General features: G+C 33.3%; 2 protein-coding genes and 1 pseudogene across 5 annotated transcripts; 1 reads left to right on the forward strand and 2 right to left on the reverse strand.

Annotated features, from left to right (window-relative positions):
* Window positions 1-3,674: 3,674 nt before the first annotated feature.
* Window positions 3,675-8,660, forward strand: LOC133669755 (beta-glucuronosyltransferase GlcAT14A-like). Of its 3 annotated transcripts, none has more exons than XM_062090021.1 (5): window positions 3,675-3,866; window positions 4,249-5,074; window positions 6,627-6,702; window positions 6,816-6,931; window positions 8,024-8,660. In XM_062090021.1, the coding sequence occupies exons 2-5, from the start codon at window positions 4,447-4,449 to the stop codon at window positions 8,530-8,532; spliced, it is 1,329 nt and encodes a 442-aa protein (XP_061946005.1). In that variant the 5' UTR covers window positions 3,675-3,866; window positions 4,249-4,446; the 3' UTR covers window positions 8,533-8,660. The 3 variants fall into 3 exon arrangements, with proteins under 3 accessions (XP_061946005.1, XP_061946007.1, XP_061946006.1); XM_062090023.1 differs by having other exon boundaries at window positions 4,365-5,074; XM_062090022.1 differs by having other exon boundaries at window positions 4,394-5,074.
* A 1,332-nt stretch (window positions 8,661-9,992) lies between these two features.
* On the reverse strand, window positions 9,993-14,439 carry LOC133669689 (uncharacterized). Of its 2 annotated transcripts, XM_062089920.1 has the most exons (5): window positions 14,301-14,439; window positions 13,577-13,695; window positions 12,218-12,289; window positions 10,744-11,152; window positions 9,993-10,615 (listed from the first exon to the last, which is right to left on the reverse strand). In XM_062089920.1, exons 3-5 carry the CDS (start codon window positions 12,239-12,241, stop codon window positions 10,098-10,100), a joined length of 951 nt encoding a protein of 316 aa, XP_061945904.1. In that variant the 5' UTR covers window positions 12,242-12,289; window positions 13,577-13,695; window positions 14,301-14,439; the 3' UTR covers window positions 9,993-10,097. The 2 variants fall into 2 exon arrangements, with proteins under 2 accessions (XP_061945904.1, XP_061945903.1); XM_062089919.1 differs by lacking the exons at window positions 13,577-13,695; window positions 14,301-14,439 and having other exon boundaries at window positions 12,218-13,061.
* Window positions 14,440-14,550: 111 nt separating this feature from the next.
* On the reverse strand, window positions 14,551-17,525 carry LOC133669690 (uncharacterized; annotated as a pseudogene).
* Window positions 17,526-19,135: the final 1,610 nt, after the last annotated feature.

Consider the following 19,135-nt stretch of genomic DNA (forward strand, 5'->3'; position numbering starts at 1 on the left):
AAAGATTTGAATTTTTTTATTTTTTTTCTTTGTTTAAAATTGATTTTTTTTTTGTGTTTTCAGATCATTTTGATGTGCTAATATCAAAAATATTTTTTAAAAAATATTATTTTGATGTATTTTCAAGCAAAAAATACTTTAAAAAACAACCGTTATTATATTTTCGAATAACGTTTTAATTATGAGGTGTTCTTAGAAAAAATAATTTTGATTAGTTTGAGAATGTTTAAATTATAATTAAAATGAGTCATGATGTCATTTACTAGATGAGATAAATGTATATATTGATATATTTGAAATTATACATAAACAAGGAGAGGAAGAAGGAGGTGCTTTTTAGGATTTCCATTTTTATTTTTATTAATGTCTACTTTTATTTACCATAAGTGTTATGATTCACTTAGTAATGCTTGGTATTATTATTTAGAGTTTTTTTAATTGAAAATATATTAAAAATATTATATATATATATATATATATATATATATATATATTTCTGACATCAATATATGAATTAAAAAATATATATAAAAACATCAAATTAATATTTTTTAAAACAAAAAATATTTAAAAAGCAATTTGAAAATCAGGTTGCAAACCAAAACCTCACTTAATACATAGTTAATTATAACCTAAACTATATTGAACATGGTATATCAAATCAAAAATATAACGCAATTTGTTGAATCTAAACTAATAAGAATGGACAAATATTTGATTTATCCAAGCTTGAAAAGAACATGGAGAACCCATTTCCTTGCAACAAAATTTAATTCACCTATTCATCATCAATCTCTCTCGCCATTCTTTCAAATCAACATTCCCAGTAATGTTGTTATAGCCCTCGAAACCAATATATTAAGTTCTAAAGACTCAGAATGAATAATAAAAGAAAATTTCTAATTATTTTTTATTTTATTTTTAATAAGACTGGGTGTTATTTTTCTTTTCGGTTCTTTTTTATATTTATAATAAATGATAAGCTCGGAGGGCTCGAAATGAATATAAATCTCAATATTATTGTTATAGTACAAGATACTTGAATATTCACTACATAAAGTTCATGGAGATGCCATCATCAATTTCTCTTACCATATTTTTCAAAGTAGCATCCCTAGCTATGTTATTATTCCCCGTGGGACCAATATTTTGCCCCAAAAAAATATGCTACTTTTTTACTGTATAATGCAGCTTGTTTTTTAAATTGAAAATATATTAAATTAATATTTTTTTAAAATTTTTTTGATATAAATATATTAAAACCATCTAAAATATAAAAAAATATTAATTTTATATATATTTTTTAAAATAATTTAAAGAAAAAAAATCAGACTAAACCCACCGACTATGGACAGTAAAAAGAACACCAATCAAATGGTCCCCAGAACTAAAACTCCCTGCGGACCCTACCCCATTGATGATCATCTTTTCAGGACAAGATGCCACGACCACCTCCACGTATGTGTGCAGAATCATACTCATGTAGCTCCTGGTTAATGGGCCCCGCAGCAGTTCCTCTTTGTGGGGTACACTTTTCACTGCTCGCCTAATGTCCTTCTTCCTGTCTGTCTTATAATGGCCTATGTTGACGTTACACACTGTGCAAAGTGCAAGAGACAAGGGTTACTGGTTACTACCGACAGAAGAGAGTTCTTCAATTCTCTAGTCGGTAAATATTTTTGAAAAAAATTATTTTTTTTATTTTTAAATTAATATATTTTTTATTTTTATATCATTTTAATATACTAATATAAAAAATAATTTATTAAAAAAATATTATTTTAATATATTTTAAAAAAAATACTTTAATAAATAACCGCTACTGCACCTCTAACATTCTCTACATAATGTTGAAAGTTCTATAGACATAGGTTGTAACGACATAACAAAGTTCTTAGATTTTTTTTATAATTATTGTATTTAGATAAGTTTAAATATATTTTGATTAATTTTATAAAATTCTAAAATTAACAACCAGGTAAGTTTTTAGTAGCCTTGAGATTTGTGACAATCAAACAAATAATCTTTAAGAAGTAAATTCAGGTTTGACCAATTAATTTACACCTATCGTATTTGAGTTAATAGATTTTTAGATGCTATGTTAGTTTATTTAGCAGACACATGTATTTTTTTTAAATTAATTTTTTTATTTTAGATTAATTTTAAATATTTTTAAGTTATTTTTATATTTTTATATAAAAAATACATTTTTTTAAAATAAAAAATATTATTTAATAGATTTTCTAATAAAAACACACAGAATTTATTTAACCGAAGAAAACAGAAGAGAGTTCCAAGTTTCAGGCAGTAGAAAGACAAGGTTGAGACTTGAGATGCCCGGACTTTACGGTGTGGTGTAAGATTGTGAGATTAATAAATCATGCCGTTACTTATCTTTTGTTACCATGTTATCCCCTACTTGCATAGGCGCGTGGATTAGCTTTGGATCCTTTCATTTTTGGCAATTAGCCGTATTGATTAGCATAATACTAGTTTCTGCCGTTTGAATTGAAAAAATTTTAAATGTAAAAATATGTTTAGATAATAATAAAATATTTAATATTATTATTAAATTTTTTTCAATGAATAAATTTTAAAATCTTTTCATTCAATTCATTTTGTAATTAGTTTTTAAAATTAAATTATTTAAAAGTTGTTTCGATGTGATTCATTTAACTGTTTCAAATACAACCTGCATAACCAGTAAAATACATAATTTGGTTTATATATATATATATATTTTTAATATTATAACATTGATATATTAAATAAACTTGAGTTTCATAACTTAATTTGTTAAATTTATAATTTGAGTAACAGACTCCATTGTGTTTAAGAATTTTCTTTTAAAAATATTTTTTATTTAATTATATAATAAAAAAAATAAATACTTGTAAAATCAAGCATAAACTAAATATTGAGATGTTTATTTGAAACTACAAAAACCTCATATAAAATAAATCAAAATAATTTATCAAAACAAAGTCAAAATTAAATAAATATTAAAAAATTAAATTAGAAAACAAAAAAAAAACTATCTCTTCACTATTTATATTAACAGTAAAAGAGATGAATTATCACTCAATTTAGTTACGATGAGTAATCATGTTTGAAACATGAGAAATTGTTCATTCCCTAGTTAAAAGCACATAGATATTGATTTTTCATATAGTTAATGTGTGTTATGTATGATTTAATATCTCATAAACTAATATCATTTAAATTTAGATTTCACTTGTATACCAATTTTAAAATATATAATTTTTTTTACATGTGCTTATTTTATTTATTTTTTTATTTGTAAGCAAAGATTTGAAGAAAACAATAATTAAGTATTGAAATTTAGAGGTTGGTTTTTTTAACGGTTCAAACTTCAAGATATTGTTAAGGAAGATTTATTAAATTTTTCTGAATATATTAGATTCAAGTTGAAAATGTCTCTTTAAAATTGCTTAAAGTAAAAGAATTAATCTCGATCACAGGTAAATTCACTAGAAAATACTTTAATTATCAAATAAAAAAAGCAATCAAGGGCAATTGGTCTGTTATGAAGGAAAACCACGCGCCATGAATTGGCGTGGGAGCTCTTGTAATTGCTTGAGCGTTATTGTCTATTCTTCAAATAATTACGAAAAGGAATCAAGCTCATTTAATCAAAAGTTTTCACCAAATAATTAAATGCAAATCCAAAATCTTGATCAATTTTAGTGTCCCCATGACCTGACTCACCACCACCTCTCTCTCAGGGAATAAATTCAGCGGATTCTGCTCAAAGCTTCAATCTTTGAATCCCTCGCATTGTAAAAAGATTGCAACTTTCCCTCTCTTTATCTCTCTCTTAACTACATTCAAACTCTTCAAACCTAGTAAGTTTTTCTTCTTTTATTTCCTCCTTTCTGTAGTTCTCTTGTGTTTAAAGTTTCTAAAAATTTACTCTAAGCATCTCCCTTTTGTTTCTATGTTTATCTCTTCCTATCAACTCTTTGTGGTGATTATTAGATCTGAAACTGCTTAGAGCAAAACCCCACTTTTTATTTATTGCATTTGTTGAATCTAACTGCTTCTTGGTTATTGAAGTTTGAGTTTTTAAGTTGAAAGTTAACATTTTGTTGGGTTTTTTTTTTCACTTGTAAATACCTTTCTTTTATTGGAATTATTATGGGTTTTCAGCTTTTTCCTTGTAACTGTTGTTGCCATAAAGATTTCTTTTCGATTTTACTAATTTGGAAATTTGAGTTCTTAATCTAGGAATCTTGGTGGGGTTTTGTTAATATGTTAATGCAACTTCGCTTCAAAGCATTAGAAGCTATTCATTTATCTGAAACGGAGGGTTTGCTTCTATTTGGCTCTTTTCTGTTTACTAGATTGATGGGGGTTTTGCTTTAATTGCTAGCATTTCTTGGTGTCCTCTGATAATTTGGAGAGTTTTTGAGTTAGAGGAGAACGATGTCTATCAAAAAGGCATTGGTGAGTATGAGGAAGAATGGAAGTTCCCACTCAGGAAGGTTGTTCAGTGATAGAAAATGGCTTATCCCATTCTTTGCAAGCTTGCTCGTGTTCTTAACTCTGTTTTCATCGGCTACTTTTGGGGTGTTTACATCTTCTTATGGAGGAGAGCAGGTGCCATTTGACATTGTTTCGTATTCAAGACCGGAGGACTCAAGTGGGTATTTCGTAGAATCGGATTTAAAGAAATGGTTTGATAGAAGTAGGTATTCAGAATTGGAACCGCCTAGATTAGCTTATCTCATTTCAGGTACGAAGGGTGATAGTCAAAGAATGATGAGGACTTTGCAGGCTGTGTATCATCCTAGAAATCAGTATATTCTACATTTGGATCTTGAGGCACCCCCACGAGAAAGGTTGATGTTGGGAGGGTATGTGAAGAATGATCCAACGTTTCAAGAAGTTGGGAATGTGCGTGTAATGGCACAGTCCAACTTGGTGACTTATAAAGGGCCTACAATGTTTGCCTGTACCCTTCAAGCAATTGCAATCATGTTGAGGGAGAGTTTAGAGTGGGACTGGTTTATCAATCTCAGTGCTTCAGATTATCCTCTTGTGACACAAGATGGTTAGTACCTGTTGCTGCTGCATTTTTACTTGTTTCATAATTATTATTGCTGCTTTTTTCTTATTCTGTTGGGTAACTTATCGTGTTCGATTTCCATAAGAGGATTGATAATGTTTAAGAATGGTAATTTACTTATCGAATTAATTTGAACTTCTCTCCACATATTCTGTAAAACTGTGTATTGGTTCTTGTATCCAGCATAGGTGATATCTGACAAATTGTGGTATAATAAGTCGATTTCTTAGGTTATGTAATTAGCTTGGAGCAAAATTTGATGCAGTAAATTGCTTATAAAAAATAATGCTGGGTCATTGAATCCAATCCTTGCTTCAGTTCACACGAACAATTTGAACCCATTAACTTGTGTGAATGTGGTGTTTGGGTCCAACCAGGTTTCCTTCATGCTGTTCACATATCATTTACCAAGCTCATGGTATTCCAATTCTTTAGTTCTAATAATATGAAGCTTCAATTTGTTTCCTTTAGGGCTAAGTTTTGAGCTATTGCTCTCAAGTAGGTTCGTGCGTTTTGCTTCTAAGGGAAAGGATATCTTTGTTTTGCCTTGGGGAATGCGCAAGGTTAGCATACTCAATGGATCACCTTTTCTTTAGCACTGCACCCTCCTGTTGCACTTTAGCAATAGAGATATATTTCTCGACTGCATTTGCAAGATGTTTAGGAGATCATGATTATGCCATCAAAATTTTCTTATGGGATTCTATTTATACTAGAAAATGAAGAACATAATTAATTACACCGAGGTTTACACTTGGAGTCTAAGATTGTTTAGCAGTTTTTTCAAGGGAATATAGCCACTGTATTGCTGTCACCTGCTGAAGGGCTGGCTCACTATGTGCAACTGCTAAGTGCTAACCCTTTCTTTTGGGTTCAAGGAACCTCAAAATTTTGCTGTCTCATGGAGTTTTTCTGTTTGTCATCCAGGAGTGGAAAATTTTGCTGTGTACTTATTTTAAACATTGCCATAGCCCTGTAACAACTAGATTTATGCTTCTGCATTTTTTTTTCTCGACTCTAGTTATTTTTAAGGAAAAAGATCATCTCCTGTGCTCCTTTCTTGTTCCTGTATTGCACAGTAATTCTCTTTGAAGAAGTTAATTTTTCTGAAAAGGCCACTACTAGGTGTTGGTCCTTCCGAAGTAGGTTCTTGCAATGTCTAATTTGGAAACTCAAACTGTATAAATCATAACAAGGTCTTAGCATTTATCTTATTTGATCAACGACACATTATCTTACTCTATTTGTTTTTGGTATACAATCATGTTCAGTGGTTGCCTCTCAACTCTCTGATTGACTTGCTATTCATAAGTTGCATTGGATGGATGAACTGACAGAAACAGCATTGTGCCTACAAATCTCTTCATACTGTTCAGCAATATGACTAAGTTCCCCATTAATTTGCTAAATTTCATGTGATAATTCTGATGGGTACAGGGGATTGAAATATTTTTTACTCAAGTTTTGGAATTTCTATTTCCTGTATACATGGATATGCTTTGCAGTTGTAAAATCTAATTGTATTTTGACTCTGCAGATTTGCTCCATGTGTTCTCAAATTTGTCTAGAAACCTTAATTTCATTGAACATACACAGCTAACTGGATGGAAATTGTAAGTGAAGAAAACACAGAACTTTGCACCACTACCTTAGCAAAACTTCATCTGCTTCTATTTTCTGAAAAAACAATTCACCTAGGGTATTTTGATCTGCCAACTTTTTGCAGGAACTCGAGGGCAAAACCGATTATTGTTGATCCAGGCTTTTACTCATCAAAGAAATCTGACCTTTATTTTACTACTCAACGCAGATCACTTCCCACATCTTTCAAGTTGTTTACTGGTATGCGTGTCTATCTAAGCTTCATGGATTCATTGAGCATACAGTAAACTTGTTTTTTTTTTTTGAGAAATATTTAGCTATGAGATGGTAGTTGCTTCTTTGAAGGATTGCATTGCATTTCTGATTCATGTTAGCTTGAAACTGTCTATTGCAGAAACATATTTTCACTGCATATCCCATACATCCCCATCCCCATCTCTGTCTTGCTCTGTGTATGTGTTTGCATCAAACAAATTCACCGGTGTGCATACGAGGACAGGAAACATGGTGGTAGTGTATGACTAACACCATTGTATGAGGCTCCCCCAGATACCATAAACTACACTCTGCACCAACCAAAATTTGGTATATTGTGGAAAGCATATAGCCATACACTGACATCTTACATATGATATGGATGAATGCTGACATGTCATCATTATCATCTTAACTTCGTGTCAGAGATCTTTCATGTTGCATGATGTTGTTGTGCAGTCAGTTGCAGAGAATGCAGTAGGTGAAAACAAATCGCTATCTTGATCTTTTACCATAAAAACGTCTTTTTGGCCTCTCCTTTCAAGTTGGCTACCCTGGATTTGATATAATGAGGGTTTCTTTCTGTATTTTGTTTTCTACCCTTACTTTTTTTGCACTGTTTTCAAAATTTGAACTGTTTTACGTCAGCCCATTAAAATGAGGCATTGTGAGGGAGAATTTGGAGACATTCGTACGCTTCATTAGTGTTGCTTGAAGTGGCTTCTCTTGAAGCTGCACAAGAAGCAACTCCCACACATTATAGGACTCCCACACATTATAGGACGAACCTCAATTGAGTCAGTTGATAGCCCACTAGATTATCTTTAGTGGTGGTTCCCAAGGCGAATGGGACGATCCCAAATCCTTGCATGGTCGAGTACCATGAGGCAAAATACTGTGTGGTCATTTGATTCTTTTAACCCTGCATCTGGATGTCTTCCTGCAATTGTTTAACTCATGGCCTCTAGAAAATCTGATTACTTTCTGTATATGATACTGTCCTTTATTCTTTTGTTTTTAATATGAAAAGGAAAGAGAAGAAAAGAAAATGCTGTTTGTCTTTTCTCTGGTATACAGGTTCAGCATGGGTAATGCTGACACGATCGTTTCTCGAATACTGTATAATGGGATGGGAGAACCTTCCACGAACTATCCTAATGTACTACACAAATTTCATCTCCTCTCCTGAAGGATATTTCCACACTGTTATTTGCAATACTGAAGAATTCCAAAACACAGCCATAGGTCATGATCTCCACTACATAGCCTGGGACAGTCCTCCCAAGCAACACCCTATCTCTTTGACAATGAAAGACTTTGTTAAAATGGTTAAAAGCAATGCCCCATTTGCCCGGAAATTTGCAAGGGATGATCCAGTTTTAGACAAGATTGATAAAGAGATTCTAAACCGCACGGGCAGGTTTGCTCCTGGAGCATGGTGTATTGGCGGCTCAGACAATGGATCTGATCCATGTTCCATACGCGGTAATTATTCAGTATTTAGACCAGGTCCTGGTGCTCAGAGGTTACAGGAACTGCTCCAGACATTATTGGCCGAAGATTTTCGAAAAAAACAGTGTTCATGATGAAAGAAAATTTTGACAACTTTCAAATGTACATTGATATATTCATATAGATTATACAGCTGGTGTAGAGCGGTGGAAATTTTTTCCCTTTTTATAAATCAATGAAAGATCAAGGTTGATAGAAGAAATATTTGATTCATCATATGAGCAGTGGTTATGATAATACTTGTGCTGATGTATGAATACAGCTAACACCATGCTCAAAAGGGTTGCAATCAGATGCCCTTGTGAGGTCTAAATGTGATGGCATTCAGCACCTGGAGACCCAAAAGGAGAAAAAGAAAAAAAACCGAGGGAAGTAACTTAGAAGTTTGGAGGAGTTTTAAAAAGAAAAGGGACAGAGTATTGTCTAACAATAGAAAATTATTTTTCTTTTTTATCATCAATTTTTTTCTCCTATTCAGTTTTAGTTTTTCAATAAAAAATTAGAAAATGTATTAATATTTATATTTTTAATAATCTAATTATAGAATATTAATTTTATTTCATTCAAATTAAATTTATTATGAAATATTTATACTTGTTAATTCAAAAATTAAATTTATGATAACAATTAAATATAAAAATATATAAAAAAGAAATTTAATATTTTACATAAAGAGTGCTTGAATATAAAAGAAAAATATTGTATTATTCATCATTTATTTATTTTTATTTGTAAAGAAAAATTATTGAGAACCTAAAAAATGTTTTTCAAACTCAATACAGATTTGTAGAACTAAATAATTAGTTTTTTTTTCTGAAAAAAGTATAGCATTTTAACATAAATTTTAAATTTTATTTTTAACTACTTTCCAAAAATTAAAATATTATTCTGTTTCCAGACCGTTTAAAAAACGGTTTGTTTAACCTTGTTTTTCTAAGATAACATGCCTGACGAACAAAACCCAGGAAATCATGCTGCTATACATTTTCATATTGATCTTGAAATTTATTGAGTTTCAGATATTGAAAGGGCAGAAATACACGTTTTTTTGGCTAAATCGTAGGGTCAAGGAAAGAAAAAATAGCAATATATTTGCATAAAATGACTTATTCAGAAGTATTTTTCTGGTGTGGAATTCATTGCTTATTCAAGATATCCTCTTAAATTTTGAACACAGTAAAAACTTTCAGAGTCGGGATCAGACAGTAAGTAAGTGGAAGTAGAACAAAGAAAGAATCAGCAAGTGATCTAAAAACAGATAACTGCACATAGTTTTGATCATTTCTTGGACATTTTTGCTTACTAGAGACATTAAGCCTGGATTATGTTTTATAACAGGGGACAAAAACATATTTGGATGAAAAGACAAACATAAACATACAATAAATCTATCCTGAAACTAGTTTGGAATAGATTTCTATCTTCTCAAAATAGAAAGAATAGAAAGATATGTCTCCATTATCTTCGTCTCATCTATCTGGTGGTGGTGACGGTAACCAAAAGCTATCATAAAGTAGCTACCAATTGAGTAAGCTTAAGATTTAAACAGTTGATCAGTTTATGTTATTTGGTTATGTTCTTTGACCATTATGGTCAGCAGAAATTTGATAATCAGTTTAATGTCCAAACGAGTGTTTGATCAGTCTCTCCTAGCAGAGATTAAATTCATGTACTTTTGCACAATCATTTCTGGTGAAAGATCAGTGAAATAGCCCTTCTCTACATCCAACCCTTCTTGAGCTGCCAACATCTCAACCTGTGCTTGCACCCTGTCTGGGCCAATCCGATTAGGCTCCAAGAGCATGCAAGCAATCTCAGCTGAATCATCGCCATGAAATAGGGCCAACGATTGTACTGTTGGGAGTCCACCACCGCGAGCACTTACCATGCGTGCTATCCGTCGAGCAGTTGAAACATCGGTGCACATGATGGGAATGTTGTATAATGTGACCCATGACCGTGCCCCTATCAGTGTGACTCCTCTGGTCCGAGACACATGGTTTGGACCATGGTCAGGATTTTCTGGGAGAATTTCGGGTATGTTCCACCCTGCCCATTGGCTGCCCATGAAATTTGGCCTGTAGTAGCCTAGCTCACGCCTGATTGTGTCCGGGGCCCTGCCTGTTGGGTGTGCTGCAGCATAAAGAAATACCGGCACTGCAATATATCAAGAAGAAAAATAAGAAAGTGGTGGATATTTTCGAGACTAAAAAAATGCTGTTTCGAGTGAAATATTAACATCTGCAGTGTGATAAATATGGTTCTAATTAAAGTTTTGGACCAACCTTGAAATCTGCTGCCAATATCTGCTGCCACAGCCTTAGCAAGCCAGGCTGCTTCATCCAGTGATGCTTCAGCCATAGGGTGGAAAGCAATATCATCTACAACGCCAAGTCGAGGGTGTGCGCCAGAGTGCAACTCTAGGTTAATGGCTCCGTAAGCAGCCTCAACAATGGCTAGTACAGTTTGGTGCAATGGACTATAAATGGGACTACCAGTGCTATCAACAACAACATATGATACAATAGTGAACCTGATCCTATTATAAACTCGGTCCTCAAATTTGTTTACAATGACACTTTCTGGGTCGATCCTAGCAGCTCGTTCAATTAAGTCCAGAGCTGCACGGTTACGTGCTTCAGAGATGAAGAGCATGCAGCATATCAGCATGGATTCATTTGCAGTTTTTTTGTTCTATGCAACCAAGACGAACAAGAGGAAATTAGATATCTACTGATGTTGGTAAAAGAGTTCACACCAATGAGTCGAAGGCCTATTGGTACCCAGCCAATTAATCCCATCCTATCATTTGATCATAATAATTCAAAGTCTATGATCAAAATTGTCATTTACTCTAGCGATGATGTCTCTTGCAAAACATGAGAAGGGGAAAGACTCAAATTTGCGTACTGTCTAAACAACCAAAGAAAAGAGACTGGTCACATGCTCTGTGTATAGCTTTCTGCTATTTATAAAGAAGCGTTTGGTTGCTGTTTATGGACAGAAAAGATAGAGACAGTGGGACAGAGGAAATATGTCCCCCTGTTCACTCCAAGATTGTCCCCTACACATTTATTTCATGTTTCCATTTCTCAACCATACAAGTTTCTGTCTCTTCTATACCTGTCCCTTCTATCAGAGGACACTAACCAAACTCAACCAAGGAACAAGTGTGTGGTAGATTGGCAGGTAAATGGAGGTCATGTTTAGAGATTTTTCCAGGGGTTAACTTGTTACATGGTCAAATTGGTTTAGCTTCAAATGCTTCTGGATTATCAGCTGGCTAGTTGTATTGAAAAGAAAATACTTAAAAGAAGTAGAATGCCAAAAGAAGATTATGCTCAAAAATCCTAAAAAATAAAAGGATACTAGAGATAAAGAGTATATGGCATCTATGGAGACAACAACAAAGAAGGGAAGTAGAAAGAAGCTACTCAAATTGCTAAAAAATTATATTGATCCCACAAAAAACTCAAATGGGATGATTTTAGGTGTTTTAACAGTCATTAGTAAATTTGTACGAAACAAGAACTTTTCAAATGAACACAAACTTCCGAGCTAATGTTCTAATTCAGAAGTGATCAAAGATCAAAATAAATAATCTTGCTGTGCATGTAAAAACAGACACATGAAGATATAAAGGTAAGTATCCATGCAGCATGGGCTCAAAACACAGAGCAAAAGGAAAGATAACCCAGAAGAGAGAAAGAAGAGATGAAATTCTATGGAAGACAATAATGTGGAGTTGATGATGTTTACCTTGCAACTAGAGTCAAAATCCATTTCTTGCCTTCTGCTCAAGATGATCTTGATGCTTTTGCCTATGCTTCACTATTCAAGGGAAGGAATTGATGGTGAGAGGATATGTCCTATGTGCATGTATAAGCCACTAAATCACTACTAATAATTTAAGCTAGTGTGAGTCAGCATTACACAAATTCATTAAAAAACTGTCCCCACAATTCGACATCAAAATCAGCAGCTATGGATAAGGAGAAATCAGTGGCTTATTACCAAAAGCAGATTCACATGGTGTTGAATAGCATCATATTTTACTCATAAGAAAGCATTGTGTGTCATGAGTAGACATATCACATGTATGCAGATCATTTTCTTATGAAAGAAGGTTCTCTATTATCTATAAAATGACAAACAAAAGCCCACAGAATCATATTGCCATACTAGTAAGTTGGAAAATTCATAGTGCTAAGGGCAGGTAATTGTTCTTGTGAACCCAATACCTCCCTGTGCCAGTGGAGTTATTACAAGGACAGTCTCCTATCCACAAATTTAGATATTTGTTTCATCTTGAAAACCATTGATTTCGTTTATTGAAAAGGACACAAAAATATGTTCCTTTGTGATATAACATGTGATTATTTGTTAAAGATTTTCATTGAGGTTTCATTGACTCAGCCCTAGGGAAATGAACTTGAATATGAGCCCTAGCAACCAAAAGATGAAATCCATCAAGGGCCTTGTATCTCAGATTGAGATTGGTGTCAGGAAGTAAAACCCATCTCATTTTTCAGGCTATTAGATATGTTTTTAATGGTATGGAAAAAAAAACAACTCTGAAACTACACTGGTGGTTTAGGTGAAGCATAAATGGGGCACATTGTAGTAGATACAACACATGGTTTTCATAACTATTTGTGAACCCTAGACCCCCCCTCCCTTCATAATTTAAAGCTTTCGATCTATCAAATACCAAAAACAGCCGAGCTCTATTGTGTTAGCATTGATGCTGATGATACAATAGTGAGAAGCAGAAACTGAAAAAGACAAAGAAACCGTCTCGTAGCAACCTTATCTTTCTAACATTTTTAGAATCTTTATGACCAATCATATCAAGCAGAAGATGATCTTACATTTATTTTTCTTCTATTTGTCTTTAACATAGATACATCAATTAGGTCATGCGCTAGATGTAAGGATGAATCATTACCTGTGTGATAAGCATCCTCATAAAAAAAAGTAGAATATGGCACTTTTATACATGATTGAAAAATCCACTATTATTGAGTGGATGAATCTAGAAATTCTCATTCAACCAAAACATCCTTCCCATCTCATCTTGGCAACAAGGGTCTATTCTGAAAGGATTAGGTTGCATACCTTATATTAAACGAAGTGGTTTCTAATTCTGATGTTATCAGGATCTCAGTTGTCTCTTGTGCAGATAACAGCTTTCTGCACTAGCTGAAAGATTTCTCTTTATTGTTTCACGAGCAAATCTGCAAAATTGAGGTTGTTAAGGTCCCGACGAGTTCCTAAGCAGATAAATCATGAAATTCCGAACAGCGAGTTTGGTCATCTTTATTTCTGTTTTGGGCTCTATGCCGAACAGTATCCAGGCCATCACTATTTCTTGTTTGATTTGATAAAAAAAAAGACATCACAGATTTCAATTAGAATATCAGGTAATTGTTCAGTGATTCAGGTTTCATGTTTCAATGTCACAGCACTTTGCTGAAAGCAACTCTGCTATCAAACAATTCTAGATTGTATACAACACTATATTGCTTGCCTATTCACTAAGCTTTGCTTTAATTTAAACAAAATCCTTGGAAATTAATCTTTCTTGTAGAGAACTAATACCACACTTCATGCCATCCATATACGTGAAAACTGAAGTGCAAAAGTGTTACTTCTTTATGATAGTAAGAGATAGAAAGAACGCCATTAGAGAAGTGCAATCGAGAAGTCAGAAAGGAAAATACATATGAAAAGAGAAGATGAAACTAGTGAAATCTAATCACATATGAATTCTCTGACAGAATCACATTTAAGCATTGCAGAACACATTCTTGTTTCAAATATTATAGGAAATTGTTCTCACCAGACATCAAGACGACCAGATGATCTGCGAGATAACTCTTATGGAGGGATGAAGAACGAAGAGCAGATATAGAGATACAAGTTGAACCAAAATATACGTAGTATTTATAGGAATTTTTGCATCTAAGCAATCTCTCAAGAATATGATGCCAAAACTTCACCGCTTCTAAGATGATGAATATGCTGGTAAAGACGTACACATTTCATGTGTGGACAACCATTCACATCACATGCATCGGAACAAAAATCCCTTAGAAAGACACCTTTCAGCGTAGCATTTTTTTTAAAAGTAATTTTCACAGAAGGGACAATACCTTCTCTGTTACAAAATTGCATCTTGTGGTTACATTAGGGGACAAAACTTCAAGTAATTTTCAATTATTTTATCCTGTGAGAAATCTGTAAAATATCCCTTCCCCACAGCCGCACCCTCCTCCTTTGCGAGTCTCTCAACTTCTTGCTGAACCATCTCTCCCCCCACATTACTTGGTTCCAACAAGTTACAAGCAACCTCAATGACATCATCACCATGTGCAAGTGCCATTGCTTGAACTGAAGGAAGTCCGCCTCCTCTCCCACTAACACGTTTTGCAATTCTACGAACAGCGGCAATATCAGTGGAGAAGACAGGGACATTGTAGTTATCAACCCACCTGGTTGCTCCAATTACAAGAACACCTTTTGCTTGATTCACTTGAGCTGGACCTTCATCTGGCTTCAGTGGCAAGGACTCTGATTTTGGCCCACCTGCCCATTGGTTTCCAGAATTTGGCTTGAAATAACCCAGCTCTCTTCTGATTGAATCGAGTGTTCTCCCTTCAACATTGGCAGCTCCATATAGAAATGTGGGGACTGCAGGCTACATATGAGATCATTAGCAATGCAGAAACAAAATGAGCTATGATCCAATAAGGAGACTGCACAAAAATTCAACATAACACAAAAAATTTCAGCATGCCTTGAGAAATAAATATTCATCCATTGATATCTCCTTTATTCTGAACAAAAATAGGGCTCCAGTCATAAAAAAACATTTTTAATTTTCACTGCCTCACTTTGAATCCAATGCCAAACTCATTTCATTTGTTTATTTCCAATGGGTACTGAAATGCTCAGTAGATCACCTTTGCTTTCAAGGTAGAGACATAATGCCATCTTTCTAATATGCATTCCCAGGGAAAACTAAGTACTTGAAGCAAATATATTGTGTTTTGTTTTATGCTAGAAGCTACTGCCAGCGGGTAATTGAATGACAGTGTCGGGCTGTTGTTTAGCAAACACAAACAATTGGATCAGGAATTTGCAGCATCGATTTACGTTCATTGAAATAAAACATCACTCAAATTCTACAATTTAGAAAGCCAGAAGAAAAACCAATCATATCCAATTGAAACCAGAAGAGAAGAGATATATACAATCTACTGCTACTTATGCTGCCTCAGGTATTATTTTAGGCAGGGAACATAGTTTTGAGAAAGTACCATCTTCGGAGGAGAGAATCTAGACTTGTCATCAAGCTAATTAATCAAACTCATCGTTTTTATAGGTTTCTTTCACTTATATACTATCATGAAAAACAAATTCCACAAATCACAGATAAGTTCAAAGGGCTCGAACCTTGAAGACTAGAGCCAACGTCTACTGCCAGAGACTTTGCAATCCCAGCTGCCTGGTCTAAAGATGATTGAGCCAAGGGATGAAAGCAAATGTGATCAACAACACCAAGCCGGGGATGACTTCCACAATGCAATCCGAAATCAATAGTTTCCAGAGCAGCTTTAACCATAGCAAGCACAGCACCCTTCAAAGCACATGAGTCTAAAGATGGTTTTGGAGCCAAACTCGAGACAAGAGTGTAGCCAACTCTATTATAAGTCACATCTTCAAACTTATTAACAATAGGTGCTTCAGGGAATAGCTTTGCAGCTCTTTCAATTGATTCCAATGCCACTTTGTTTCTGCTTTCAGATATGTATACCTTACAGCAAGCAAGCATCATCTTCAACATAATTTCTCCTCCTTACTACCTTTTTCACAAGCTGCACAAGCAGATAGAACTTAGATGATAGAAATTGACATTATCAACAAACTTTGTGGTTATAATCCCAGGGGACCACAAAAGCCCCAACCTCTCTCAGTTACCCCACATTATAAAAGTAAAATTTTCAAGCACCAATCTTTAAATGAAAATAGTCATGAAAATCCAAATATTAAGTGAACAAGGCTTAAATTCTTCACAATGGAGTAGCTGATCAATAAAGCTTCAGTATCTAACACAATCAGCAACACTAGAATTGTATGCTTCCTGACATATCGGATCAAACGTAACATTCTACAGGTTCAAAACCAACTAAGCTATCCAAATTCAATAAACTTGTAGAAAATAAAAGGCTATTAAGCTTCAAAATCAAACACAATCAACTACACTAGAATTTTATACCTAGCCATATTAGATCAAATAAAATCTAAAGATCCAAACTTTGCCATAGACCACAAATTATCACATCAAAAAGAAACATTCTTGTTCTATTAACCAAAGATCCACTTGAACTACAAAGCTTCAACAAAAAAACCACCAAACCCATTACACAAAGACCCAAAAAATACCCCATCAAAACTCGATTTCCTTTGGTTTTGGGTACCCATCATACTCCAATTTCACACCCAAACCCGCCCTTATGACCCGAAACTTCAACCTCAAACTATCCATAATCTCATTCACTCTCTCATCTTCCGGGTCTAAAACCGGGTATTTCTCAATCAACTCCTCCATCTTCTTCATAGACTCCTTCAACCGGGTAGAGAACCGGGTCGGGTCAACAAGAATAGCAGAATTCCATACATCAACACAGCCACGATAAAACCCGAGTTCTTCACCGATTCCAAAGCCCATTTTCAGGCCCGTTTGTTCCGCTTCTTCTTTTCCAGACATTAACCCTTGGCTGTAGCCTTCATTGTAGCCTTCCTTGAAATGGGTTTCCTCTAAATTTAGTGAGGAATCGAAGATGTCTTCAATGGAGCTTAATTGAGATTGAGAATTCATCCGATAAAGTTCGTTTTTTCACGTGTTTTTTTGGATTGACCCAGTAAATAAAATCGGGTTTTTTTTATAGGTTTTGTTTCCTTAACAGAGAAGCAGATGATGGTTTACCTGTTGAGCAGCGTGAGACAGAGAGAGCTCGAGGATCCCTTGGTTTGTGATTCTGTGGAGTGTGGATGTAGTGAAGATGGGTCTTTGTGTTTTTTAAGGTTTGGGCTCAAAGAGTTAGTGCGTATTGGGCTTTAAGTTAGATCTCTATAGTTATAAGAACACATTGGGGCTGTACCCAGCCCAACTTCCAGAGTGAGTTAACCCATGATCCTTGGATTAGTATGTTAAACCATACTTTGAATTATTATTTTTTTAAAATTATGAAATGATATTGTTTTTCTTTAAAAAAAAAATAATTGTATTTTTTCACTAACCTAACTTAGATTAGGTTCTAGATAAGTGGATCATTAAATTGATCATTGAGCAGACCAAGTTTTATTATATTGGTTTCTAACTTTTTTTATTTTTGGGTTTTATTCAATAATATATATATTCCTAATAATTTTTGTACATCAAATTAAATTATAAACTATAAAAAAACTTATTCTTTCAACAACATTGTTAAATTCGAACCCAAAATGATAAAATGTATAGTATACTCACTTGTTACATGAGCTCACTCTTTAAAAAATGTTTTACGAGAAAAATTGATTGCCATTTTTATTTAAATATTTCATCTAATTTTTTTTATTAATTTCAATTATGCAATATAAAGTTAAATTCAACGAATATTGTACACACATGTTTTGAATAGGTTTATGAACTTCATGAAAGTTAACAGCTATTGTACATACATTTTTATTAATTGTAATTATGTAATATAAAACCCACGAATAGGATTAACTCGTCAAATTTAAAAATAGGTTCATGAAATTTAAAAAGTTTAATAACATAATTTTATTTTGAAATTATTTTTTTAACTATTTAATAAAAAATAGATACTCATAAAATTAATTTTAATTAAAAAAAAGAAGTACACTGTGAAACCCGCGAACAATATCTTATAAAATTAAGTATCAATTTCGATGCCGGGATATTTTTCTTGAATTGAAATGAACACTTCAAACATAAATATAAATAAATTATTAACTTCAAATCTTAATAAAAACATAATGTAAGGACTAAATTAAAAATAATAAAAATTCAATAACCGAAGCAAAAAAAGACCAAAATGCAAAAAACATATGCAAAAAATTGTGGATTAGTATTATAATTTACAATATTTATAGGTGCAGGGAAACAATATTTTCCCTATATTTTTTAGTGTTTTTTGTAATAAAAATAATAAAAATTTAATAACAAAAAAAAATAACTAAAATGCAAAATATAAAATAAAAGAAAATAATAATAATTTATAAAAGTCTATAAATTACTATTATAATTCATAATATTTACGAATGTGAGTAACATTAGTTACCCCATGTCCTTTAGAGTTTGTTGTAATGGGTAAGAGATTTTTTTTTATAGTTTAACGTGGGTGTCCGAGTCAGCTTGCGTGTATCTCAACTAATCACACGGGCCCTGAAGTTAACGACCATATAAACCTCCAGTGACCATCACATGAGCAACCATAGGGTTCGAACTTGAGACCACAGAGGGAACAAACCTCTTGATCCTAAGTTCTTACCACTGAACTACCACTTAGATGGTTAATAGGTAAGAGATTTTACTTGTATAAGGATTGAAGATTCTTTTCTCTAGTAGTAGAAATGGAGAGATTTTATGGTTCTGAAAGTAATTATTGA

This window comes from Populus nigra, chromosome 12, assembly GCF_951802175.1.
Source record: "Populus nigra chromosome 12, ddPopNigr1.1, whole genome shotgun sequence".
Lineage (NCBI taxonomy): Eukaryota > Viridiplantae > Streptophyta > Magnoliopsida > Malpighiales > Salicaceae > Populus > Populus nigra.

What these genes read in the sequence shown, in the direction of transcription:
- LOC133669689 (XM_062089920.1), bottom strand. Translation starts at nt 12,241, where the DNA reads ATGGATTTTGACTCTAGTTGCAAG. An exon ending in ATTTTGACTCTAGTTGCAAG is followed by an intron (nt 11,153 to 12,217) that starts GTAAACATCATC and finishes TTGGTTGCATAG; the next exon opens with AACAAAAAAACTGCAAATGA. An exon ending in TATTGGCAGCAGATTTCAAG is followed by an intron (nt 10,616 to 10,743) that starts GTTGGTCCAAAA and finishes GATATATTGCAG; the next exon opens with TGCCGGTATTTCTTTATGCT.
- LOC133669755 (XM_062090021.1), top strand. Translation starts at nt 4,447, where the DNA reads ATGTCTATCAAAAAGGCATTGGTGAGTATGAGGAAGAATGGAAGTTCC. An exon ending in CAGCTAACTGGATGGAAATT is followed by an intron (nt 6,703 to 6,815) that starts GTAAGTGAAGAA and finishes AACTTTTTGCAG; the next exon opens with GAACTCGAGGGCAAAACCGA. An exon ending in ATCTTTCAAGTTGTTTACTG is followed by an intron (nt 6,932 to 8,023) that starts GTATGCGTGTCT and finishes TCTGGTATACAG; the next exon opens with GTTCAGCATGGGTAATGCTG.